General features: G+C 43.5%; 1 protein-coding gene across 4 annotated transcripts in view; it reads left to right on the top strand.

The window, feature by feature from the left end:
* Nucleotides 1-20,178, top strand: part of ehbp1 (EH domain binding protein 1) — a 119,209-nt gene that overhangs the window by 24,092 nt on the left and 74,939 nt on the right. For 2 of the 4 annotated variants that reach the window (XM_058058175.2, XM_058058180.2), the window contains exons 6-11: nucleotides 4,098-4,279; nucleotides 5,682-5,821; nucleotides 7,571-7,702; nucleotides 8,484-8,624; nucleotides 9,687-9,951; nucleotides 12,141-12,384. In XM_058058175.2, the coding sequence (XP_057914158.2) occupies nucleotides 4,098-4,279; nucleotides 5,682-5,821; nucleotides 7,571-7,702; nucleotides 8,484-8,624; nucleotides 9,687-9,951; nucleotides 12,141-12,384 (1,104 nt within the window). The remainder of the gene's footprint in view (nucleotides 1-4,097; nucleotides 4,280-5,681; nucleotides 5,822-7,570; nucleotides 7,703-8,483; nucleotides 8,625-9,686; nucleotides 9,952-12,140; nucleotides 12,385-20,178) is intronic. The other 2 variants (XM_058058176.2, XM_058058179.2) reach the window with 2 other exon arrangements.

The raw sequence follows: 20,178 nt of genomic DNA on the forward strand, positions 1-20,178 counted from the left end.
ATTTACAAACGGAACTGATGCAAGAAAAGGTGGACTCTGATTGGCAGTTGTCATTTGGCCATGTTTGGGTGAATATGCTACCAGCTGATCACCATAACAGACCTGAAATTGATTACTATCACTGATCACAGTCATCAGATCTAATTGCATGGATGCGAACATGTCTCCAAAGTGTTGTGACCACATGAGTCATGTGACAAAAAACATTTATCACTTTGAACCGTCACAAGATGACTTTTAGAGTGTCTCCAGTCTGAAATGTAGTGACCTCGGTTTGTCCTTTCCCAGTCGCCACTCAGCTCAGGATTGTTTTTGTTTCCGTGGCAGCAGGCTTAAGTCCGATAATCATCAGCCCGTTGTGATTCGTCACTTCTGCGTTTGTATCGTGTCTGCATCTTCCTCAGCGATCCGCCGACCCATAGGTGTGACTCTTTGCCCCGAGCACAACAAACATTCGCACTAATTGATTGCGCTCCCTTTGCAGTTGTTGCCAATGAGACGGCCAATGAGACGGCCAATGAGATGGCGAGTTTGCCGTTTTAAGAGCTAATGATGATGCTAAATTGTTAGCAAAGGTGGAGGTACAGTGGATCAATAGGAAACATCGATCATGTTTGTTAATATTAGAAACCAATTGACTTTTGACCTGCGTTAAAAAGCCATTAGTTGATTGGTGTGTGCCGCTTTTTCCTTCATCACGGTCCAACTCCTGTGTGTGTGTGTGTGTGTGTCTTCACAAAGCAGCCAGCTTCTGTTAGCACTCAGTCTAATTAATCCATCTCTTAGTCTCAAAGGAAGCCCCCCCCCCGCCCCCACCAGCCCTCCTTTGCCCCCCCGTCACCACCCCGGCCCGTCCCATTGGCATTTTGGGGCAGAGGGTTTCAGCGGGACCCCTGGGCACCCCTGCTGCCCTGACCCCTGCCCCCCCACCAGGGGAGCATCTGTGAATCGATCCGAGGCCAGCTGGCACCGAGTGAGAGGGGCAGGATTGGTACCCTGTTCATGCCACACAAAACACACACATACACACATAAATGAGTCATTAATTAAGAGAGAAGAAAATGACAGTTTTCAGGTTTGAAGGCATAGTTTTATTTGTTGTCATAATACATTATTTATGTGTGTGCAGTGTTCCTTAGCAAAGTGCTGCATTTGCAAGTAGCTGCAGCCAGGGGGCAGCATACAGCCATCACCATTCTCTCCATCACAGGCGTCTTAGTCTTTAAAAAAAATGTTTTTTGAGACACACACACACACACCGACACACAGGTATTTATTATTAGTTATTCTCTGGGCTCAGAAAAGGGAGAGCATATTGCATATTGATAGTCTTATCCTCTGTAATAAATTAAACCTGTGTATTGTCCGTCCCTTTCATCTTACATTGTCACAACCTCCTCGTCGCGCTAATCCCAGGGATGCCCACCCCCCACCTCACCCTACCTCACCCCGCACCTCCTCTCAAACAGACATATGCACCCATCGTTTGATTGACAGGAACATCCAGGGAGATGGCGCAGATTCCCATTGTTTCAATGTGTCGAAATGTTTATGTCATTCACTTTCCTGGCGTATTTGCATATCCTTGAGTATTTCCCATTACCGCCTCCCTCTCCCCCATTCTTTGCCATGCTCATCTTTAGCAAATCCCCTTCTTCTTAAGTGTTTGCCGCATTTAGCAAATTCATTCATAAAGTATCTACGCACGCTATTAGCTTAGTATAATAGCCTGAGTGTAATCTGCAGAGAGATAAGGGTTTTTTCCTCCTCCTGATGGGCTCTTCTGTGGACCAGCTCGACAGCGGCGCGCTGATACGTCGTTGCGTTTAGCCCGCTTCAGTGACGAGGCTCAAATGTCAGCGGGAAAATGTCAAGTGGCCTCCCTTTTTTTTTTTTCCCCTCTCTTTTTTCATGTAATTATTTGGACTTGCAGGTGGGAAATGGGAGGCATGATGGGAAGATAGGAGGAAGATGTATGGATACAAGATGGAGGGTGAAAGTGAAATAGTTATTTTTAATCTTGGTTACTCATGGTGTATGTATTGGAGAAGTGCTTGGAATTGATTGTCGGAATGTTACATGTGACACTTTGCACTGCTCATGTCCATCGTATTGTGTTGTACTTTTAGTCCGGCTTGCTAACGTTGCTTCTTCTAATCCTATGCTGTTTGTTAATTCTCATGGTGCGCAAAAGTGTTTCATTGACATGCCATGGATGTCACATGACCAGTTGTTCAAGCACAATAAACCACAGTTGTCATAAAATGCACCTACTTGCAGAAAGTGACCATAATAAATGAAAATAATTAATAAATCTGCCCAATTATTAGCCAAAAACATTTGAAAGACATGACGTTATATTACATTACCTTCACCCTGCTTGAAGTCAACCATGGCGCTGACATGGCTGAAATCAGGACATTTTCAGTACAGTTTTTAATGAAACGATTAATTAATTACCAAGAAAGTTGTCCATTAATCGATTAATCATCAATTCATTGATTAATTTTTGCAGCTGTACTGTAAATAAAGTATAATAGGGGTGTAAAGGGGGCTATAGGGGTGCTATTTTATATGTACAGGACTCTAATAATGTTAAAAAAACAGGTTATGCTTTTCTTATTAATTTCCTAAAAATTCCTACTTTGTGGAAATTCACATAGCGCTCGGGTCTGGAACCAAACGAAGTGAAGAAATAAAGAACTTCATGTTCTGTCTCCTACCTTTCTGCTCTGACTGTGCGCTCTGCGCTGTGATGCGTTCAGGTGCATTCATAATTGTAATTGCTAGGAGCTAATTGTTTTTCATTTTTATTCACACACCCACAATGACAATTGGGGTACCCCACTTTGGGAACCTGGACATTGGCATACTCATTGTATGAAGCTACACTTGCTTTTTAACATCTTCAATGCGCATCATGCATCAAAGCACAGACCCCATATTATTGAACTTTTGTATATGTGGCCCTTGGTGGAAAAAGTTTGGACTTACGCAGCCACCCTTGGCTTGGAATAAGACAGACCTAAGTGTGCACTCTACGTTTAGAAAAGTACACAGCACTTGGCGAGAAGAAAGGCCCGCCAAAACGGTCCAGTGTGTCCAAAATGTCGTTATACCTGAAAGCTTTCTTCACATGATCACTCACTGTGGTAGTAGTGGTGGGGGGGGGGCGTCGGCTTCAGACGACCTTCCTTTTTGTCCCCAAAAGTGTGGTTTTGAATGACTAGAGGTTCCGGGACAGCTTTTTCCCCTTTCCCTTTACTCGAGAGCGGCCAGTTTTTACATAATCCTTTTGAGTGAGCGGGAAGTCTGAGAGCGTCGATCCCTGCCAAATTCAATGGAAGGGAAAAAAAAAAAAAAAAAAGAAGAAGAATGCGGCTCTTTACTATGTTAAACAGATCTGCCCCAAGATGTAATGCTTTCTTCCTTGGATCATGCTAAAAACCCTTTTTGGCAAGTTGACTAACAATCTGCCTCATTGTTTGTTCGCCATCTTGCTAACATACATGTTGGTTTATTGTCACACAACACAATTTTTCTATCCTTTTTCTGTTTTTCACCATCATCTTTACAGCTGAATTTTTGCTCCAGACCCCGTGTGTGTTTATGCGTGTGTGTGTGTGTTTGCGTGCATATGAACAAATCCCCCGTGGACCTCCGCGATAAGGCCCCAGATTGAGTTTTCTTCACACAGTGAGATCCTCCTGAGATTTGCGCGTGAAGACATCAGGGGGAAAACGTTAAGGGGATGCTATCGCCTTATCTAGCCCACACGCCGGCGTCCTTGTATATGTATATGTGCTCTCCAATTCACGTTGTGCTGAAGCCACCTCGCAGATGTACTTTTGTTTGGCTTTGTGCGCGTGAAAGAGGTCGTCCTCGGGGCTCGATTCACAGCGCAGACGTGATAGCAGTAGCTTCCTACTGACGACTGTGCATGCATGCTTTTAGATAGCCGGGCTATAAAAGGGGATGGAAAAATGATTATTATGAATGGGAAATATGTTTTTGTGTCACATTGTCAGGTCTTTCATTTCATTATAATATATATACTCACTTGGACTTACGCTTTGGTCTTCCTATTTCCTGTGCAGGAGTCTCCCTCAGGTCGGAGGAAAGCCTTGGCCACCAGCAGCATCAACATGAAGCAATACGCCAGCCCCATGCCCACGCAGACAGACGTCAAACTCAAGTTCAAGCCGCTGTCCAAGAAGGTGGTGTCGGCCACGCTGCAGTTCTCCCTCTCCTGCATCTTTCTGCGGGAAGGAAAGGCCACGTAAGGATTCTGTCATTGTTTGCCATAAATAGAATTTACAGTGGAACCTGCTTATATCAAAGCAACTTCCACTGGTTGGTATAAGCAGTTGTTGACACAACCAAAACCAAAATCTCGACTACTTTTTGTAATCGAGGTATTCGAATTATCCGAATAATATCATTGCAGCCCTCTTATCTAACAGCGCTGCTGCTGTAACAATAAAGCTTGCATACATGAATAAATCTTCTCATGTTAACGAAACGATAACAAATTTTGTTATACTGTGGGAGGTTATAACTGCCATCCTCTTACGTTGAAGCTTACTTGCCCTGGACAGGAAGTGACTGTGTTCACATTTTAATGCTGTGTAACTAGACTAGTTACATTCCTGTCGTTTCACGCTGATTAGCAGTAATGGTAACATTGGCGAAGCATAAACGGCACCATTTTGGGTCTGAAATCTTATGTCACCAAAAACTTATTAGGTGAACCGGGTGCTTGATTAATTGGGCCACATTGACTGGATGTCGACGTAAAAAGAACTGACTTAAATATTAGAGTAATAATTTGATGCTAACAATACTGATTTGCATTTTTTTTTAAATTTGGACCAGCACCAGAACTGAACAGGATTTCTCTCCTGTACGTTGTTGAAGTATCGCTCTGCTGCCTGGATCTTTTGAAATAGAATAACTCATGATCTTAAAACGGTTTAATTTTCAGAGGCACGCTTCCTCTCCTAGTGTTTGCCGTTTACGTATTCTAATTCCATAACAGCAACTTTCATTTAAAGGCACCCACATATATATATACACACACTCACACAAGAGTAGTGTGGCGGGGGCCTTTGTTGTGGCGTGGACGTCGGGTCGATGGCGCGTAACCCTTGTTAACCCTTCGGGGAATGATGTCGACCACACACAAACAAACTCCATCACGGCGCTTCAAATGAACCTCCAGGCCCCGGGAAACACCAAACACAAAGAACATAGACCAGAAGAGCCAGATTATGATGGGATGGCGGTTTGGAGGGACTGCATGAAATAATGTAGAAGCCGAAGTGGGAAGAAGTGGCGGTGGGGGTGAGAGGAGAGATAAAGGCTGAGAAGAGACAAAAGGTTTTAAAAATGTAAGCAGTCAAGTTGAAGCCTTGCCACAGTCAGGTCTGAGGAGGACGCGAAAGGCAGCGTTACATTAATCCTTACGTGTAATCGAGCTATCTGTGATCCCACGTCTTCCTCCGCATCAAAATTCAACGCAATGGCATTCCCGTCTATTCATTCATACATTCATGTATAATCTTTCATTTCTGAAATCTCGATACGGCGTTAATCTCTCAAGGTTATGTATAGCAGACACCTATTAAAAGTGTATCATATGCATGAGTGCTGCTGCTAAACCAATGGTGTGATGTACCAAGGGACGAGGACATGCAGAGCCTGGCCAGCCTGATGAGCATGAAGCAGGCCGACATCGGCAACCTGGACGACTTTGAGGAGGAAAACGAGGAGGATGAGGAGAACAGGGTGAACCAGGAGGAAAAGGCTGCAAAGATCACAGGTGAAAACTGGCAAACAGATTATAGAGCTCGACAAAATTCACATGTTTAGTTGGTCTTTTGGGCTTCTTACTGTCAGGTCTCTAAGCATTATCACTATCGCATTGACGATTCATGAGGATTCCTGCATATTTGCCATTCTACAAATTACGTAAAATTTGGTAATGGTTTTATTTCATTTGAACATGCATCAGATTACAATTGAATGCATCACATAATCAGTTCACAGTTCCACATGTCCAAAAGGAGTAGGAAGAAGCAAAGCTTATTAAATCCTACCCCTCCATCTGGTAACTGTTACATTTGTTCACTTCCTGCTTTCCTAATATAGTTTAAGTTCATTCATTCATTCATTTTCTACCGCTTTTCCCTCACGAGGGTCGCGGGGGGTGCTGGAGCCTATCCCAGCTGTCTTTGGGCTTTGTCTTTGGACTGGTCGCCAGCCAATCACAGGGCACATATAGACAAACAACCATTCACACTCACATTCATACCTATGGACAATTTGGAGTGGCTAATTAACCTAGCATGTTTTTGGAATGTGGGAGGAAACCGGAGTACCCGGAGAAAACCCACGCATGCACGGGGAGAACATGCAAACTCCACACAGAGATGGAATTGAACCCTGGTCTCCGAGCTGTGAGGTCTTTATTTTATTTTATTCATTTTTTATTTTTGTCACATACCGAAGTAATTTTGATGTAATTATTGTTGTAATTGCACATCACTTGTTATAAATAAACTTATTTCTATCTGCGATTAAATACGATTAATTATTTTTTTTTTGGGGGGGGGGGAAATCAAAGACTTTTAGTGCACCTTATAGTGTGGAAAATACAGTTAAATGTTGATTCATATATGGAGAAATATGAATTTCAATCTCCATAGGAGGCTTTGTATTGGCAGGGGTGACACAGGAACATAATCTGGGCTTTATTGGGGTGTCAAAAATAGGCATTTTTATGGGCCTTTTCACTATTTGGGTCTCAAAACGTACTGTACAGTCAGTCCTTGGACTGTGCCCCAACCTTGTATGTAGTTTATAGGAAATCAGAGAGTGTAATCCTATAAAGGAAAACAAAATATATGCTTGTGATGACTACTTGGATGACACCTTCAACACTCAAATGGAATTACCAATATTTTTGTTGCTTTTTCTGGTGATAATAAAGATATCCATTTACATTTTTCCCCCCATTGCCAACTTCACGTTTTACATCGTCCTACTTTCTGATGCATCCCTGTGTACATACAATACATATTGGCCGCTAACGTACTGACTCCACCCCTCCCTTTCTCCGTCCTGTTTAGCTTAATCCTACCTTTTCCTCCCGCCTTCTGTTCATGTTAAGCTTCATGCTTTCTGTCCTCTCTTCTCCCAGTCTCATTTGTATGTGCAGTATTTGCATTGAGCGCTTACAGCGACAATTCAGCGCTAGCGTGCGTCCTGACCAAGCTGGCAAAAGTCCAACTGTTCTAACTCCTCCCATGGATGCTAGCTTGCTGTTGAGCCTGATACAAACACAGGTTTTGCACCCCAGCTACTGTGTTTTGTATTTGTACTGTGTGGAAGTGTCATTCTTGACTACTGGAGGAGTTGGAATGCACGATTTGGAGCATGATGCGGGAGTTTACTTTTCTGTTTCCTTGTTGTGATGAATGCACCTTCTGTCTTTTCTCTATCGCCTCACGTCAAAATGTTCACTGTTGTTCTTCCTTCCTTCCTTCCTGTACGGCTCTGTCGTTTGCAGAGATAGTAAACCAGCTGAATGCCCTCAGCTGCTTACATGGCGATGATGATGATGATGATGGTGATGATGGAGGTCGTGGTGTCCTGAGGGGAGCACGCAAAGCAGCCGCTAAGCCTGCCCCTTCCTCCCAAGGTCTTTATTCGTCCACGTCTCTCACACCGTCTTCCCGAGTCATCACCTTGTTGAACCCTCCCTCGTGTTTTAGTTCTTATTCCTTTATCCCTCTCGCGGTCTCTTTTGTTTCTGTCTCTTCCCCGAGCATCTTTGACGTTGGTGTTGTGCTCGCTCGTGTGGCTTCAGTTGATTTTGTTCCACGAGTTGGTGTTTATCATTTTGCCTTGCCAATTTTTTTTGTTGTTTTTTTCAGTGGTTGTTACCTGTTGTTGTTGCTGCTGTTTTAACTGCAGTTAGCAGTGAACCAAATCCACTAAACCGTGGACTTTCACTTGAACCTCTATATTCCTCAACTTGGATCTTGAAAATGTGCAGAGGTGACAGCCCACCCACTTGTCGCCATGGCCTAAAAAGGCATATGAATGTTGCCGGAACAAAATGGCTGCCCCTCTTATCAACTGGCTCCACTTCACTTGGCGACACCGCAAATAGACGGCACTTTCAAGACCATCCTGCCATCTGCTTTGCTCTTCTTTTAACCTGCTGCAGCAAGAGCGACGAAGATGAAGTGGTCAAGCCTCTCCAGCCGAGCAAATCTTGCATGTATTGTCTCCACAGTGACCTCTCCCACTTTGTTTAAAGTTTCTCGGAAGACCACTGTAGTCAAAGGCTGAGTGACTTAAGCCAGCAATCACTAGTGGTTCACTTCTAAGTGCAGCCTTGTTTTGTATATTTGACTTTAGTTTTGAACCCATACCCATCCTTGCTCATTGACATGCCTTTATTCTGACCTCCAAAGAGCTAATCAACAAGCTGAACTTCTTGGAAGACGAGGATCGGGAAACGCATCCAGCCATGAGCAGCAACCCTTTTGACGAGCCTGAAGATAACCTCGCCGACCCCAACCACCTCAACCCATTTGGCGAGCCGGACGAGGAAGGTATTTGATCTGATTGTCACGTTCACGTTTTGGATACACGATGCACACAGTACACTTATTGTTGATATTTCAGAAGTGCAGGTTGTTTCTCATGCATATACATATATTGAGTCCCTGGCTGATGATGGTTGAGATTCTGTGGCTAGACAACCAATGAAAACATGTTTAGAACACCATGTGTCTAATGGCGCAAGTACAGTGGCATCTCAGTTCATTCATTCATTCATTTTCTACCGCTTTTTCCTCACGAGGGTCGCGGGGGTGCTGGAGCCTATCCCAGCTGTCTTCGGGCTACACCCTGGACTGGTGGCCAGCCAATCACAGGGCACATATAGACAAACAACCATTCACACTCACATTTTGGAGTCGCCAATTAACCTAGCATGTTTTTGGAATGTGGGAGGAAACCGGAGTACCCTGAGAAAACCCACGCATGCACGGGGAGAACATGCAAACTCCACACAGAGATGGCCGAGGGTGGAATCGAACCCTGGTCTCCTAGCTGTGAGATCTGCGCGCTAACCACTGGACCGCCGTGCCGCCGGCATCTCAGTTTTCGTTGTTAATTTGTTCCAAAAGGTCAGATAAACCGGAAAAGCATTAAAACGAAGGCATCTTTTTTCATTGGAAATCTAAATCCAATTTTCTAATCAAGTTGCATGTGCAGGAAACAATGTGAAATAATGGATGAACGAAATGTATAATTTATATATTACAACAACATTTAAAACATTTTTATACAAGGACGCCATCTTTGTACTGTGCAATGATTTCTTGAATTCAATAGTGTTTCTCACCCGTTTTATCACTTGGAACTTTCTTTGGCCCCATGGCGGTTAATTTAGCAGTCTCTAATTTAAAAAATGCATTGACAGTGTATCACCATGGTGTTGGGTTCTTTGTTTGTTTGGCATTTGGCATTTGAGTTTTTTTGCTACAGGTCCAAATTGGGTAGCTCAGTTTAAAACTATGAATTCTACTAATGCTCAATGCAGTAACATGATTGTATTATGATATCATTTCCAATTTGGATCTCCTGTGTAACACTGCTCCCCCGTCCAGCAGACCCTCTCGAGCCTCCGCTGCCGCCGTCAAGTCAACAGGTCGACAATTCCTTCTATGATCACGACTCCTCAAATCCATTCAGCGAACCCGAAGAATCACACTTGACTACGAGGAATCCCTTCGATGAGCTGGACCAGGACACAGAGCCTCAGCCAGAACCGGAGCCCCCAAAGCCCCGGCCGAGGAAAGGCGTGCGACCTGTTGACATGAGCAAGTACTTGTACGCCGACGTCGCTCAAAATGAAGAGGACGAACTCGATGAGTAAGATTTGATTTTATTATTTAGCAGGCTGGGTGGGGTAGTGTTGATATAGAGGGTAGCTCTTTCAACAGGAACAATCCTCATGTTGTTTCACGGCATTCTTCCTTTTTACTCTCTCTCTCCTCCTCCCCACCTTCTTTCACATCCTTGGTCATGTCCTCGCAGAATCTGTGCGGCTTCAGAAAGTCTTAAGTAGAATGTGTACATTAATTCCAATTAGTTTGTTAAATATGTTTACCTCATAAATAACGAAAAGACACAGTTGGAATACACGTATTTGATACAATAAAACCCATTTAAGTTGGTCTCGTCTATGTTGACCAACTCAAGTCCTGGTCCACCATCCTGATCCATTTCATTTCTTTTAGATTGTCGGAAGCTTTATTGTAAAAAAAAAAAAAACAGCAGCTTCTTCAGATATAGTATAGAATATGAAAATAGAAGAAGAAGAAGGATGGAAAATCGTTTATCTTCACCCATTCTCCTTATGTCTTTAGTCGAAGTTGCAAGCAAATGTACAAACCATGCTTAGTTTTGATTTTGGTTATGTCGACAACCTCTTATGTTGATGCCAGTCAGACATAAATGGGTTCTGCTTATCTTATAGAGTGTTTTTTAACGTACATGTTTGCCAAGAGTGTACAAAAAATGTTTAAGAACACGACATAGTATCTGTGTCTACTCTGAGTATCGGAATTGTTTTCTGGTTTTCAGTGGCCTTCACAGGAGAATGACTGTAGCTAAAATCTACATGTATCTCATTGTGGTTGAGTTTTTTTGTTTTTTTTTAAAGGCAGACATGTTATTGACTGGTGCGACTGGCCCTGTAAATCCGAGGTCGCTCTCTGCAGAATGGAAAGTTCAAAAGGGCAGTGGGGTGTTTTGACTGGAGCTCTTTGCAGGCCTCTTTTAGGGTGTGCAAGTCTGTTGAAGCCTCTCTTTTAGGCTTGCCTGCTTTTCTTTACTTTGCCCTCTTTTTTTCCCCCCCTCTGCCTCCTTCTGTCATGTCTCTGACCGGTTCTGACACTCTTTACTCCATCCATTTCTCGTGTTTATTTAGAACTGCTTGTCTCATGCTGAGTGAATATCTCAGAGCTTTTGCCTCCGCTTTCACTGCCACAGGCATGCCTCTATATTGATAACACACTGGCATGTGTGTGTCTGTCAATGGCTGTCACTAGTGCACCTTGAGCAGCGAGGATATGAGGTCATGCCGACTTGACCTTAGTTCACCGGAATCTTCTATTACCTCAGCACGTCTCTGTGTTGTTCATTGTGTCGCCAACAAATGCAAAAGTTTCCATTAGCTTCGACCCAACGTTAGAGCTAACCATGGGTTAAAAAGTATGATGGCAGATGACTCTCAAAATTAGAATTTTTGTACATAAACATACTCGTACTAAAGAAAATTTGGCTCCACAGATACATTTAATAAATTAGCTAATAGAAAGTGCCAGAAAAAAAATGGAAATAGCCTAAATAAAGATTAATTCATTCATTTTCTCACGAGGGTCGCGGGGTGCTGGAGCCTATCCCAGCTGTCTTTGGGCGAGAGGCGGGGTACACCCTGGACTGGTGGCCAACCAATCACAGGGCACATATAGACAAACAACCATTCACACTCACATTCATACCTATGGACAATTTGGAGTCGCCAATTAACCTAGCATGTTTTTGGAATGTGGGAGGAAACCGGAGTACCCGGAGAAAACCCACGCATGCACGGGGAGAACATGCAAACTCCACACAGAGATGGCCGAGGGTGGAATTGAACCCTGGTCTCCTAGCTGTGAGGTCTGCGCGCTAACCACTCGACCGCCGTGCCGCCCCTAAATCAAGATGTGTCCTCTAAATGAATGCAATGCATTTAAGCTCCTCTGTGCATGTCGAGCCAGAAAGGACATGTCTGTTTGTAAGTAAGAAAATAAATAAGAATAGTTTGTTTAATGAACCTTTTATGTATGAAAGGTACCCTGGTATTGCCTTTTAAAAATAAAAATAAATTTACTTACCTTCTTGGTGGGACAGGAGTGGCCTTGGAGGAGTGGGATACTACTGTTATATGGTAGGGGAAACATATTTGACATAAGTATTTGACAAAGTGGCTATGCAACTCACCATAAATTGATTTTTTTTAAAATTTATTATTATTTTTTGGCCTTGTATTGACATCTCTACTTTTCAACCAGGTCCAACCCATTCTACGAGCCAAAGTCCAGCCCATCACGGAGCCCCATTGGTGGCCCCACTCTCGATGCGGTCACCGGCCAGAAGAGGAAGGCTCCTGCGCCTCCCAGCACGGGCCCTGGCCTCAGCCCCAGTGTACCAGCTCCCAGACCGGGTTTTGGCCTAGTTGGGGAGAAAACCCAGCCGCTGGGGCCTGGCCCACTGGCGGCAGTCATTGGGAGAGATCTGGTCTCCTCTTCCCCAAAGGTAAACATTGAACAGTGATATAGTTTTCAACTACGTTCACACTGTTTATCCTCATTATGTGCGACTAAACAATAATAGTTTTTGTCTGCCTACTTGCAGCCATGTTTTTTATTCTCTTGAAACTTCCCAGCGCCTCATTTGAGTGTTTGTTTATTGAGGACTTTTCCAATTGTGATGTTTATTTATTTGTTTATTTAAATTAGGCAAATCGCGGCTGGCTCTAATTAAATGGCTGATGGTCACACACACTCACGGCAGGAGTCAGACCACTGGTGGGGAATGATTGGCTGGGGGTGCCGTGGGGGGGGTTAACGCTGCATGTGTGTGTGTGTGTGTGTAGGGGTTGAATGGGCCTATGTGGGGCTTAAACACAGAGAGCTTAACTACAGCAGAGCGATCACAAGGGGGTGTTGACCCCCTGCGCGCGCTCACCCACACATGCGATCGCACTTTGTACAGTTACTTAGACCCACACAAGCACACACAGCCCCCCCCCCCCTTCTTCACCACCATCACCACAACCGCCATGCACCTGGCTAGCTGACTGTTTTAGTGGCTGTCCATGTAATTATGGCACGGTTCCTTTATCACCCAGCCGCACTTGCCTGTGACCGTGGGTGAGGGGGCCTGAACCACTTTAATTACCCAGAACCAGTGGTCTGTGGTGGGGCCACAGACCAAGAGATGTCCCTGCCTCTGGAGGGAGGGTGGTGGAGGTGATGGGTGCGTTAAAGGAGAGAAGTGAGGATGCTCTGAGAATAGTGAAAAGAGAGATATATTGTGGTTTGTGGACGTATACGCGCAGTGTGAATAGGTTTCTATTTCCTATTCTCGCCGAGCACTATATACGCACAAACGCGTGCACGCTGCAGCCATGTGTCGGCAGAGAGATGACCTTTTTGAATGTATGAAGTCAGAAGGGATTAAGAGAAGACATTCTCGCTATGAGAGGCTGAGACGAAGGCAACACATCGCACTGCGAACGTGTACGGAGTGTCGATGTACTCTTGAATGCACCTGTACGCCTGCTCTTAAAAGTCGCTGCTCAGCCCCACGGCTCAGATGAGCAAATGTGTTATAAGGGGGGGACAGTTGTCACCTTCCCCCAAAACCCGGCTAACCTCTACCTATCTCACACAATAGCTTTTGAGGTGTGCATGCCTCATTTCTATTTGTTTCCACCAACTGTTCTTGTAGCAATCTGGTGTGTCGGGCCGAGATAAACGCACACTGTGAGGCGACCGGGTCTAATCTCACCATGTGAATAAAAATGGTTTCATTGAAAGCCAGGGTGATGCATTTACAGCTTGCCCCGAAGGCTGAGATGTACGTATGTGTGTTTGCGTGAATGAAATCATATCCAAGCAAAGGAGATTAGTAAGTCTTGTATCACTCTCAGCTTTTACATACAGAGACGACTGAATGAAAAACACTCGCTTTCAACCGAGACCGTACAAAAAGTAGAACATCCAAGTTACAAACATATGAACACATTGTAGTCTTAGTTACATTTTTGTTGACAATACTTCCACAAGTTTGAATTTTGAGATGTAGTAAAGTAAATCCTTGTCTACTCGCTGTTCTGCAAAAGCGAGTTTGTTTATTCTAAACTTGAGTTAGCTCGGCAGGATGCTATGTTTAATGTTTCCATGCCGTGATTTCCTAGCCGACACATTACCGTTGAGCAATGTGTTGTAAATAATGAATAATAGGAGTGTAACGTGGCGGCACGGCGGTCGAGTGGTTAGCGTGCAGACCTCACAGCTAGGAGACCAGGGTTCAATTCCACCCTTGGCCATCTCTGTGTGGAGTTTGCATGTTCTCCCCGTGCATGCGTGGGTTTTCTCCGGGTACTCCGGTTTCCTCCCACATTCCAAAAACATGCTAGGTTAATTGGCGACTCCAAATTGTCCATAGGTATGAATTTGAGTGTGAATGGTTGTTTGTCTATATGTGCCCTGTGATTGGCCAGGGTCCAGGGTGTACCCCACCTCTCGCTCAAAGACAGCTGGGATAGGCTCCAGCACCCCCGCGACCCTCGTGAGGAAAAAGCGGTAGAAAATTAATGAATGAATGAGTGTAACGTGACTCTAGGGGTGTTATTTTATATCTAGAGGTCTCTAATGCTGGTAAAATGTTATTTAAATGGGTTTAAAATCAGGTTTTCTGTGCTCCAACTCCAAAAACATGCCATTTATTAATATTGAATCATACTTAGTGGAAATTCACTTATCGTGGTTGAGTCTGAAGTCAGTTAACCGTAATAAATGAGGGACAACTGTAATTTATTATAGTTATGGTAACTTAATTAGAAAGTGACAAGTACATTTTTATATAATACTGTACACAGTAAATTTTGTATTTAATAACTGTGAGGGTATATATTATATATATATATATTAAGGGTTAACTGGCACGTCTTGGCATTGTGGTGTAATATTAAAATCTATTCCGCCAAATAAATGCCACGCCATCCCCATAGCATCAATTTAGTTTCGGTTTCAACCAGGTGGCGCACAGAGAGTGAGAGAACAGGCATGAATAATGATAATTATATTATATTATATTACAATTATTATATATTATATTACAATTATTATACATTATATTACAATTATTATATTATATATAATTATTGTATTATATTATGATTATTTGCCATTAATAGACAGATGGCAAAATAATAAAAAGTTCAAGATATGCGCCGCCTCCTGCAACGTAACTGGTTTGCAAGTTGGGTTCTGTCTTTATTTTAAACGCATACAAATAATATCCAATGTGATTTCCCAAACTATCCGTAAACTGGCTTAGATACGTTTCTAAGACGAACCGAGGCATAGCTTAAAACACTGAACCTCCGTGTCATCGCATTAAAAGCTCCCTCTTCAACGGCAGCTTGTGAAAAATCGCCGCATCCTCAAGACATATGGGATCCGCCCGCTTCCTCCGTGCGTACTTCTTCCACATATGGATTGGATTTGCAATAAGCTCAGCACACCTGCTGAGCACTGATTGAATGATTGGACAATATTGGAATTGCGTTTGTATTTAACATGTGGTGCACAAGTTTTCATCTTTATTGGGTGCTGATGCTGCCCGGGAAGACAAGCAAATCAAATTGACATTTCTAACGCAGCATATGTACGGCGAGAGATGTCAAATTGAAGTGTTTTGTTTTGTTTTGTTTAGTTTGGGTATGCGTACATATAACATATACAACGTACATATACAAAAACACAGTCAGGACCAGAAGTTTCATCTGTGGCGTAGCTGGAAGGAAATACAGTATCTATGGGATTAATTTAAATGAACAGTGGAAGCTCCTGTTCGGCGGCTCGTGAGCTCTGTCTGGTCCGATTCAGTCCATCTCCTTGGAGCTGATCCCCCCCCAACGACCCCACCTCCCACTCCGCTCTCCATCCCAGTAATTCAGTGATCTCTTCTTCCTGTTCCATCTCTATTCCATAGTCAAAGCACTCTACACTTAGATGCTCTGATCTTAAGATTTTCATCCCGTTTCCGCTTCATGAATTTGTGTCATATTTTCATATAAGGAAAAGTTTCAAGCTTATATCTACTCGCTGAAGTTTGAGCAAAGACGTTCAACTCTATATTTAAATCAAAAAATCTTGAAAAGAACAAAACCACAACTATATGGGGTGCCCAAAGTCTAATGGCCTGCTTTTTTTTTTGCCGATATCGGCTCATTATCACATACGTATTAATTGTCCCTGTACCCTAGAAACCGCCCATGAATTATACGGGAAAAGGCCGAAATGATACTGTGTCAAAGCCCAGGGCAGTGATACTGATAAAATATAGAGTTTAACCATGTCCAGTATCAGCCCCTGTAGCTGTCCACTCAGAGCGCGCTGCTCTGGTATCGTGCCCGTGAAACAACCAATCAGAGAACAGCGCACGAGCGTGAACACACAGCGTTTGTTTTGCTGCCATCTTTAGATATAATACATGTAATAAACTGAAACTTTTGATTAAATAGTACGTGATAATAAGCTCATGATTAAATAGTGTGTGATAATTATAGGTTATCACATTGTTTGTCTGGTATCAGGCCAGGTATCATGCCCCCAAGTGTCAGTATCGAAGGTCGAGGGCTCATACTGGCACGCGGGGGCATGATACTGGGCCTGATACCAGACAAACCATGTGATGATCTTATTATCACATACTATTTAATCATGAGCTTATTATCACGTACTATTTAATCAAAAGACCATTTTGTTTCCAGAAAATGTTCAGTTTATTACATGTATTATATCTAAACAGTGTAAACACAACAATTGCAAAAATATTTCAACAATAATATTTTATCAACAGTCTTATCTTATCAATGTCTGACAATTAAAGTTCCATTAATCAAGTTTGGGTTTTTTGGTGACTGGAGAAGCACTAGGCACTAAGCACTCGTGAGCTGTTCTCTGATTGGTTGTTTGACGGGCACGATACCAGAGCAACGCGCTCTGAGTGGACAGCTACGGGGGCTGATACTGGACATGGTTAAACTCTATATTTTATCAGTATCACTGCCCTGGGCTTTGACACAGTATCATTTCGGCCTTTTCCCGTATCATTCATGGGCGGTTTCTAGGGTACAGGGACAATTAATACTGTAGTATGTGATAAATAGCCGATATCAATATTCGATCAGGACACCCCAAACTTTGAGAATGTATTTTTTTCTGCAAATCTTGATCAATATTGGATTGCTTTTAGTATATTTAATAAATAAAAGTGGCTCCTCTAATCCCTGGACACCCCTGCTCCACTTTTAGTTTATTGGCTGGCCTCCCAATGAAATATAAATAAGCAAGTAGCATACTTTGCATTTTGGTTCAGTTCTCATCTGCTAACCTCAGCTCTCTCATTACAAACTACAATGCAATGTTAAATTATCGTCTTATTCATCATCTAACATGGTGTCGTAGCCATCTGTCTTTCTTGTACATTCTTTGCAGAGGTGAGGGAGAGAGGTGTTTTATCCTCGTCTGCAGTTGAAGGGCTCGTGTGATGACTTCTACTAATCAAAGGGTTCAAATTAAATCGTTTTTGCTCCTGTGCCATGGCGGCGGTGGTGGTGGGGGGGGCGGCAGAGGCCGGAGCGCTCCTCCTCCTACTCCCATACTTTTCACCGCCCCCCCCCCCCCCCCCCTTCAGTTCGCTCTACCTCCAAATTGAAATTAGAATAAATTAACATTATTTAATTGAGTTCGCGGAAGGCTGCGATATTTCTTAATTAGCTTTTGCCGGGGTCCGTGGCGGGAGTGGAGCGTGTGGACGCTGTGGAGCGCTACCGAGGTCGCCGTGTGACAAAGGAGAGACTTTCTTTTTTTTTGGAGGACAAAGGCGAGCCCAAGAGACAAGGACAGTCATCGCTCATCTCGTGATTGTTGCCCTCGTTAAGGCCTCATCTTTTTATCTTTATATATAGTATCCAAAGTTACTCCATCTTTTCTGATAAGTTTGACTGACATGCCTTGTCCTACAGACTCTCACATATGTGGTCACATAATGGTTATTTCAAAGGTCCCATAGTGCCACAGTAGTGTATTGGAAGTGTGTTGTCAAAAATCAGACTTTGATGCTTGAATTTAGCCAGTTTAAAAGGGCTTTTAGTAAGCCCTACCGCAACATTCTGTATTCTGTGTCTGTATCTTTAATGCTAATGAGCTGTTTGTCCACACTTGTGTCCGACAGCAACACAGTGTGTGTCTTCAAGAGGCGCTATTGTGCACTTTATCCATTTTTTTTACATACATACACTGTACATTGCGCTTCAACATAATAGATGCCATACACAGTATCGCATAGGTAAATGGGACAGGAGGACACAGACGTTAGCAACACTAACACAGTGAGGTGAACCACAGTCAAATTTTAACAGCATGCTAGATTTGCGGAAGATTTTCGAGAAGACTGTTTTTCTTCCCCACAACTTGGAGGATGTAAACATGAGGCTCGTCTAGCTAGGGGCGGGCCAGAAGTGTTATCATGTCCATGATGGAGGAGTTTTTTCCTTCATGGCGTCATGAAAAGCCACTTCAAAAGCGAGCGTTTGAGCCCCTCTTCTCTCCAAAGTGGAGGAAACAAGGGAAGGAGATGATAGATTTTTGTCACGTTTATGTATTTACATACACATTCGATAAAGAGACTAAATTAACCGGTGAAACGAAAAGTCAAGAAGGGAAAAGAGGTGAAGCCTAAACCTCCACGCTAATTTTGCCAACCTGAGCCCTCATGTAGAGCTGTCACTCATCTTTCGATTAATCTGGCAAAATTATTCTGATGTGTGTGAACTGACATGAAATAGCATCCATAGGGTCAAGTTTACATTGGTATTACCCAATATAGAAGATATATTCAGAGAAAATAAGCCATTTTAACTTGTAGGGGAGCACAATGGCTGGAGGGCCTTAAGTGACATCGGGGGTTCAGAGGTCAGAGTTTTAGCCCACAACAGTAACCAGTGTTATTATGATGTCATTATTATTGGGAGATCATTTCAATCTGCAATAAAAGCCTGTTGTTCAGGTCTGTTGCACAAGTAGTGACACCTAGTGACCAATGTAGGATACATAACATTATGAAACATATACTGTATTTGTATTTTAGACAGTTTGATATTTGAAAATGCTTAATTTGGGCAAAAAACTACGTACAGTTTGCGTATATATGCATATTTGTTGTCTAAAAATTGGCCATAGTCAACTACCAAACAGCGATTAATTTATTTATTAACTAACGTGGGCGGCACGGCGGTCGTGTGGTTAGCGCGCAGACCTCACAGCTAGGAGACCAGGGTTCAATTCCACCCTCGGCCATCTCTGTGTGGAGTTTGCATGTTCTCCCCGTGCATGCGTGGCTTTTCTCCGGGTACTCCGGTTTCCTCCCACATTCCAAAAACATGCTAGGTTAATTGGTGACTCCAAATTGTCCATAGGTATGAATGTGAGCGTGAATGGTTGTTTGTCTATATGTGCCCTGTGATTGACCAGTTCAGGGTGTACCCCGCCTCTCGCTCAAAGACAGCTGGGATAGGCTCCAGCACCCCCGCGACCCTCGTGAGGAAAAGCGGTAGAAAATTAATGAATGAATGAATTAACTAATGTTTCAGTGAGGGCGCGATGATTGAACCGTGATGTAGTGAGGGACGACTGTATGTGGCATTCAATACAACAATATACAACAGACATAGTCCACACCTCCCCATCTCTCCCCTACCTTCTCTATACGTTGTGTAATATTAGCAGAATAATCCTTAACTTGAGCAAAGCCACCTCAGGGCCTATCAATGTCTATCCCTACGTGGACTCCCCCCCCTCCCTCCCTCGGCCTGTGTGCAGTCTCTGAGTAGTCTGACATTGGATCTTGTGGGAGAAAAGTTTTTCCTCCTTATTGGAACGCTTACGCTTTCATGCGGGCTGAAGGTTGCTATCGAACTGTTGTTGATTGGCTTATTATAAACCAGTTAGTGAGGCAATTGTTGTGTGGTTTTGTTGCACAGTGGATGCCGCTTACATCAACAACCCGTCTATTTTCAACTCAAGTCCTGGTCCACTGTGTTGTTCTTAGTGCTAAAATGTGCCTGCTTGAGTTAAGTTAAGCTTAAATTTGGATTTCAGTGACGCAACAGTCGACTTACAACAGGTTCCACTGCTACAGTTCATTCATTCATTTTCTACCGCTTTTCCTCACGAGGGTCGCGGGGGTGCTGGAGCCTATCCCAGCTGTCTTCGGGCTACACCCTGGACTGGTGGCCAGCCAATCACAGGGCAC

The sequence above is a fragment of the Doryrhamphus excisus genome, linkage group LG20, assembly GCF_037039965.1.
Source record: "Doryrhamphus excisus strain RoL-2023G ecotype Guam linkage group LG20, RoL_Dexc_Guam_v1.1, whole genome shotgun sequence".
In the NCBI taxonomy this organism is placed as follows: Eukaryota; Metazoa; Chordata; class Actinopteri; order Syngnathiformes; family Syngnathidae; genus Doryrhamphus; species Doryrhamphus excisus.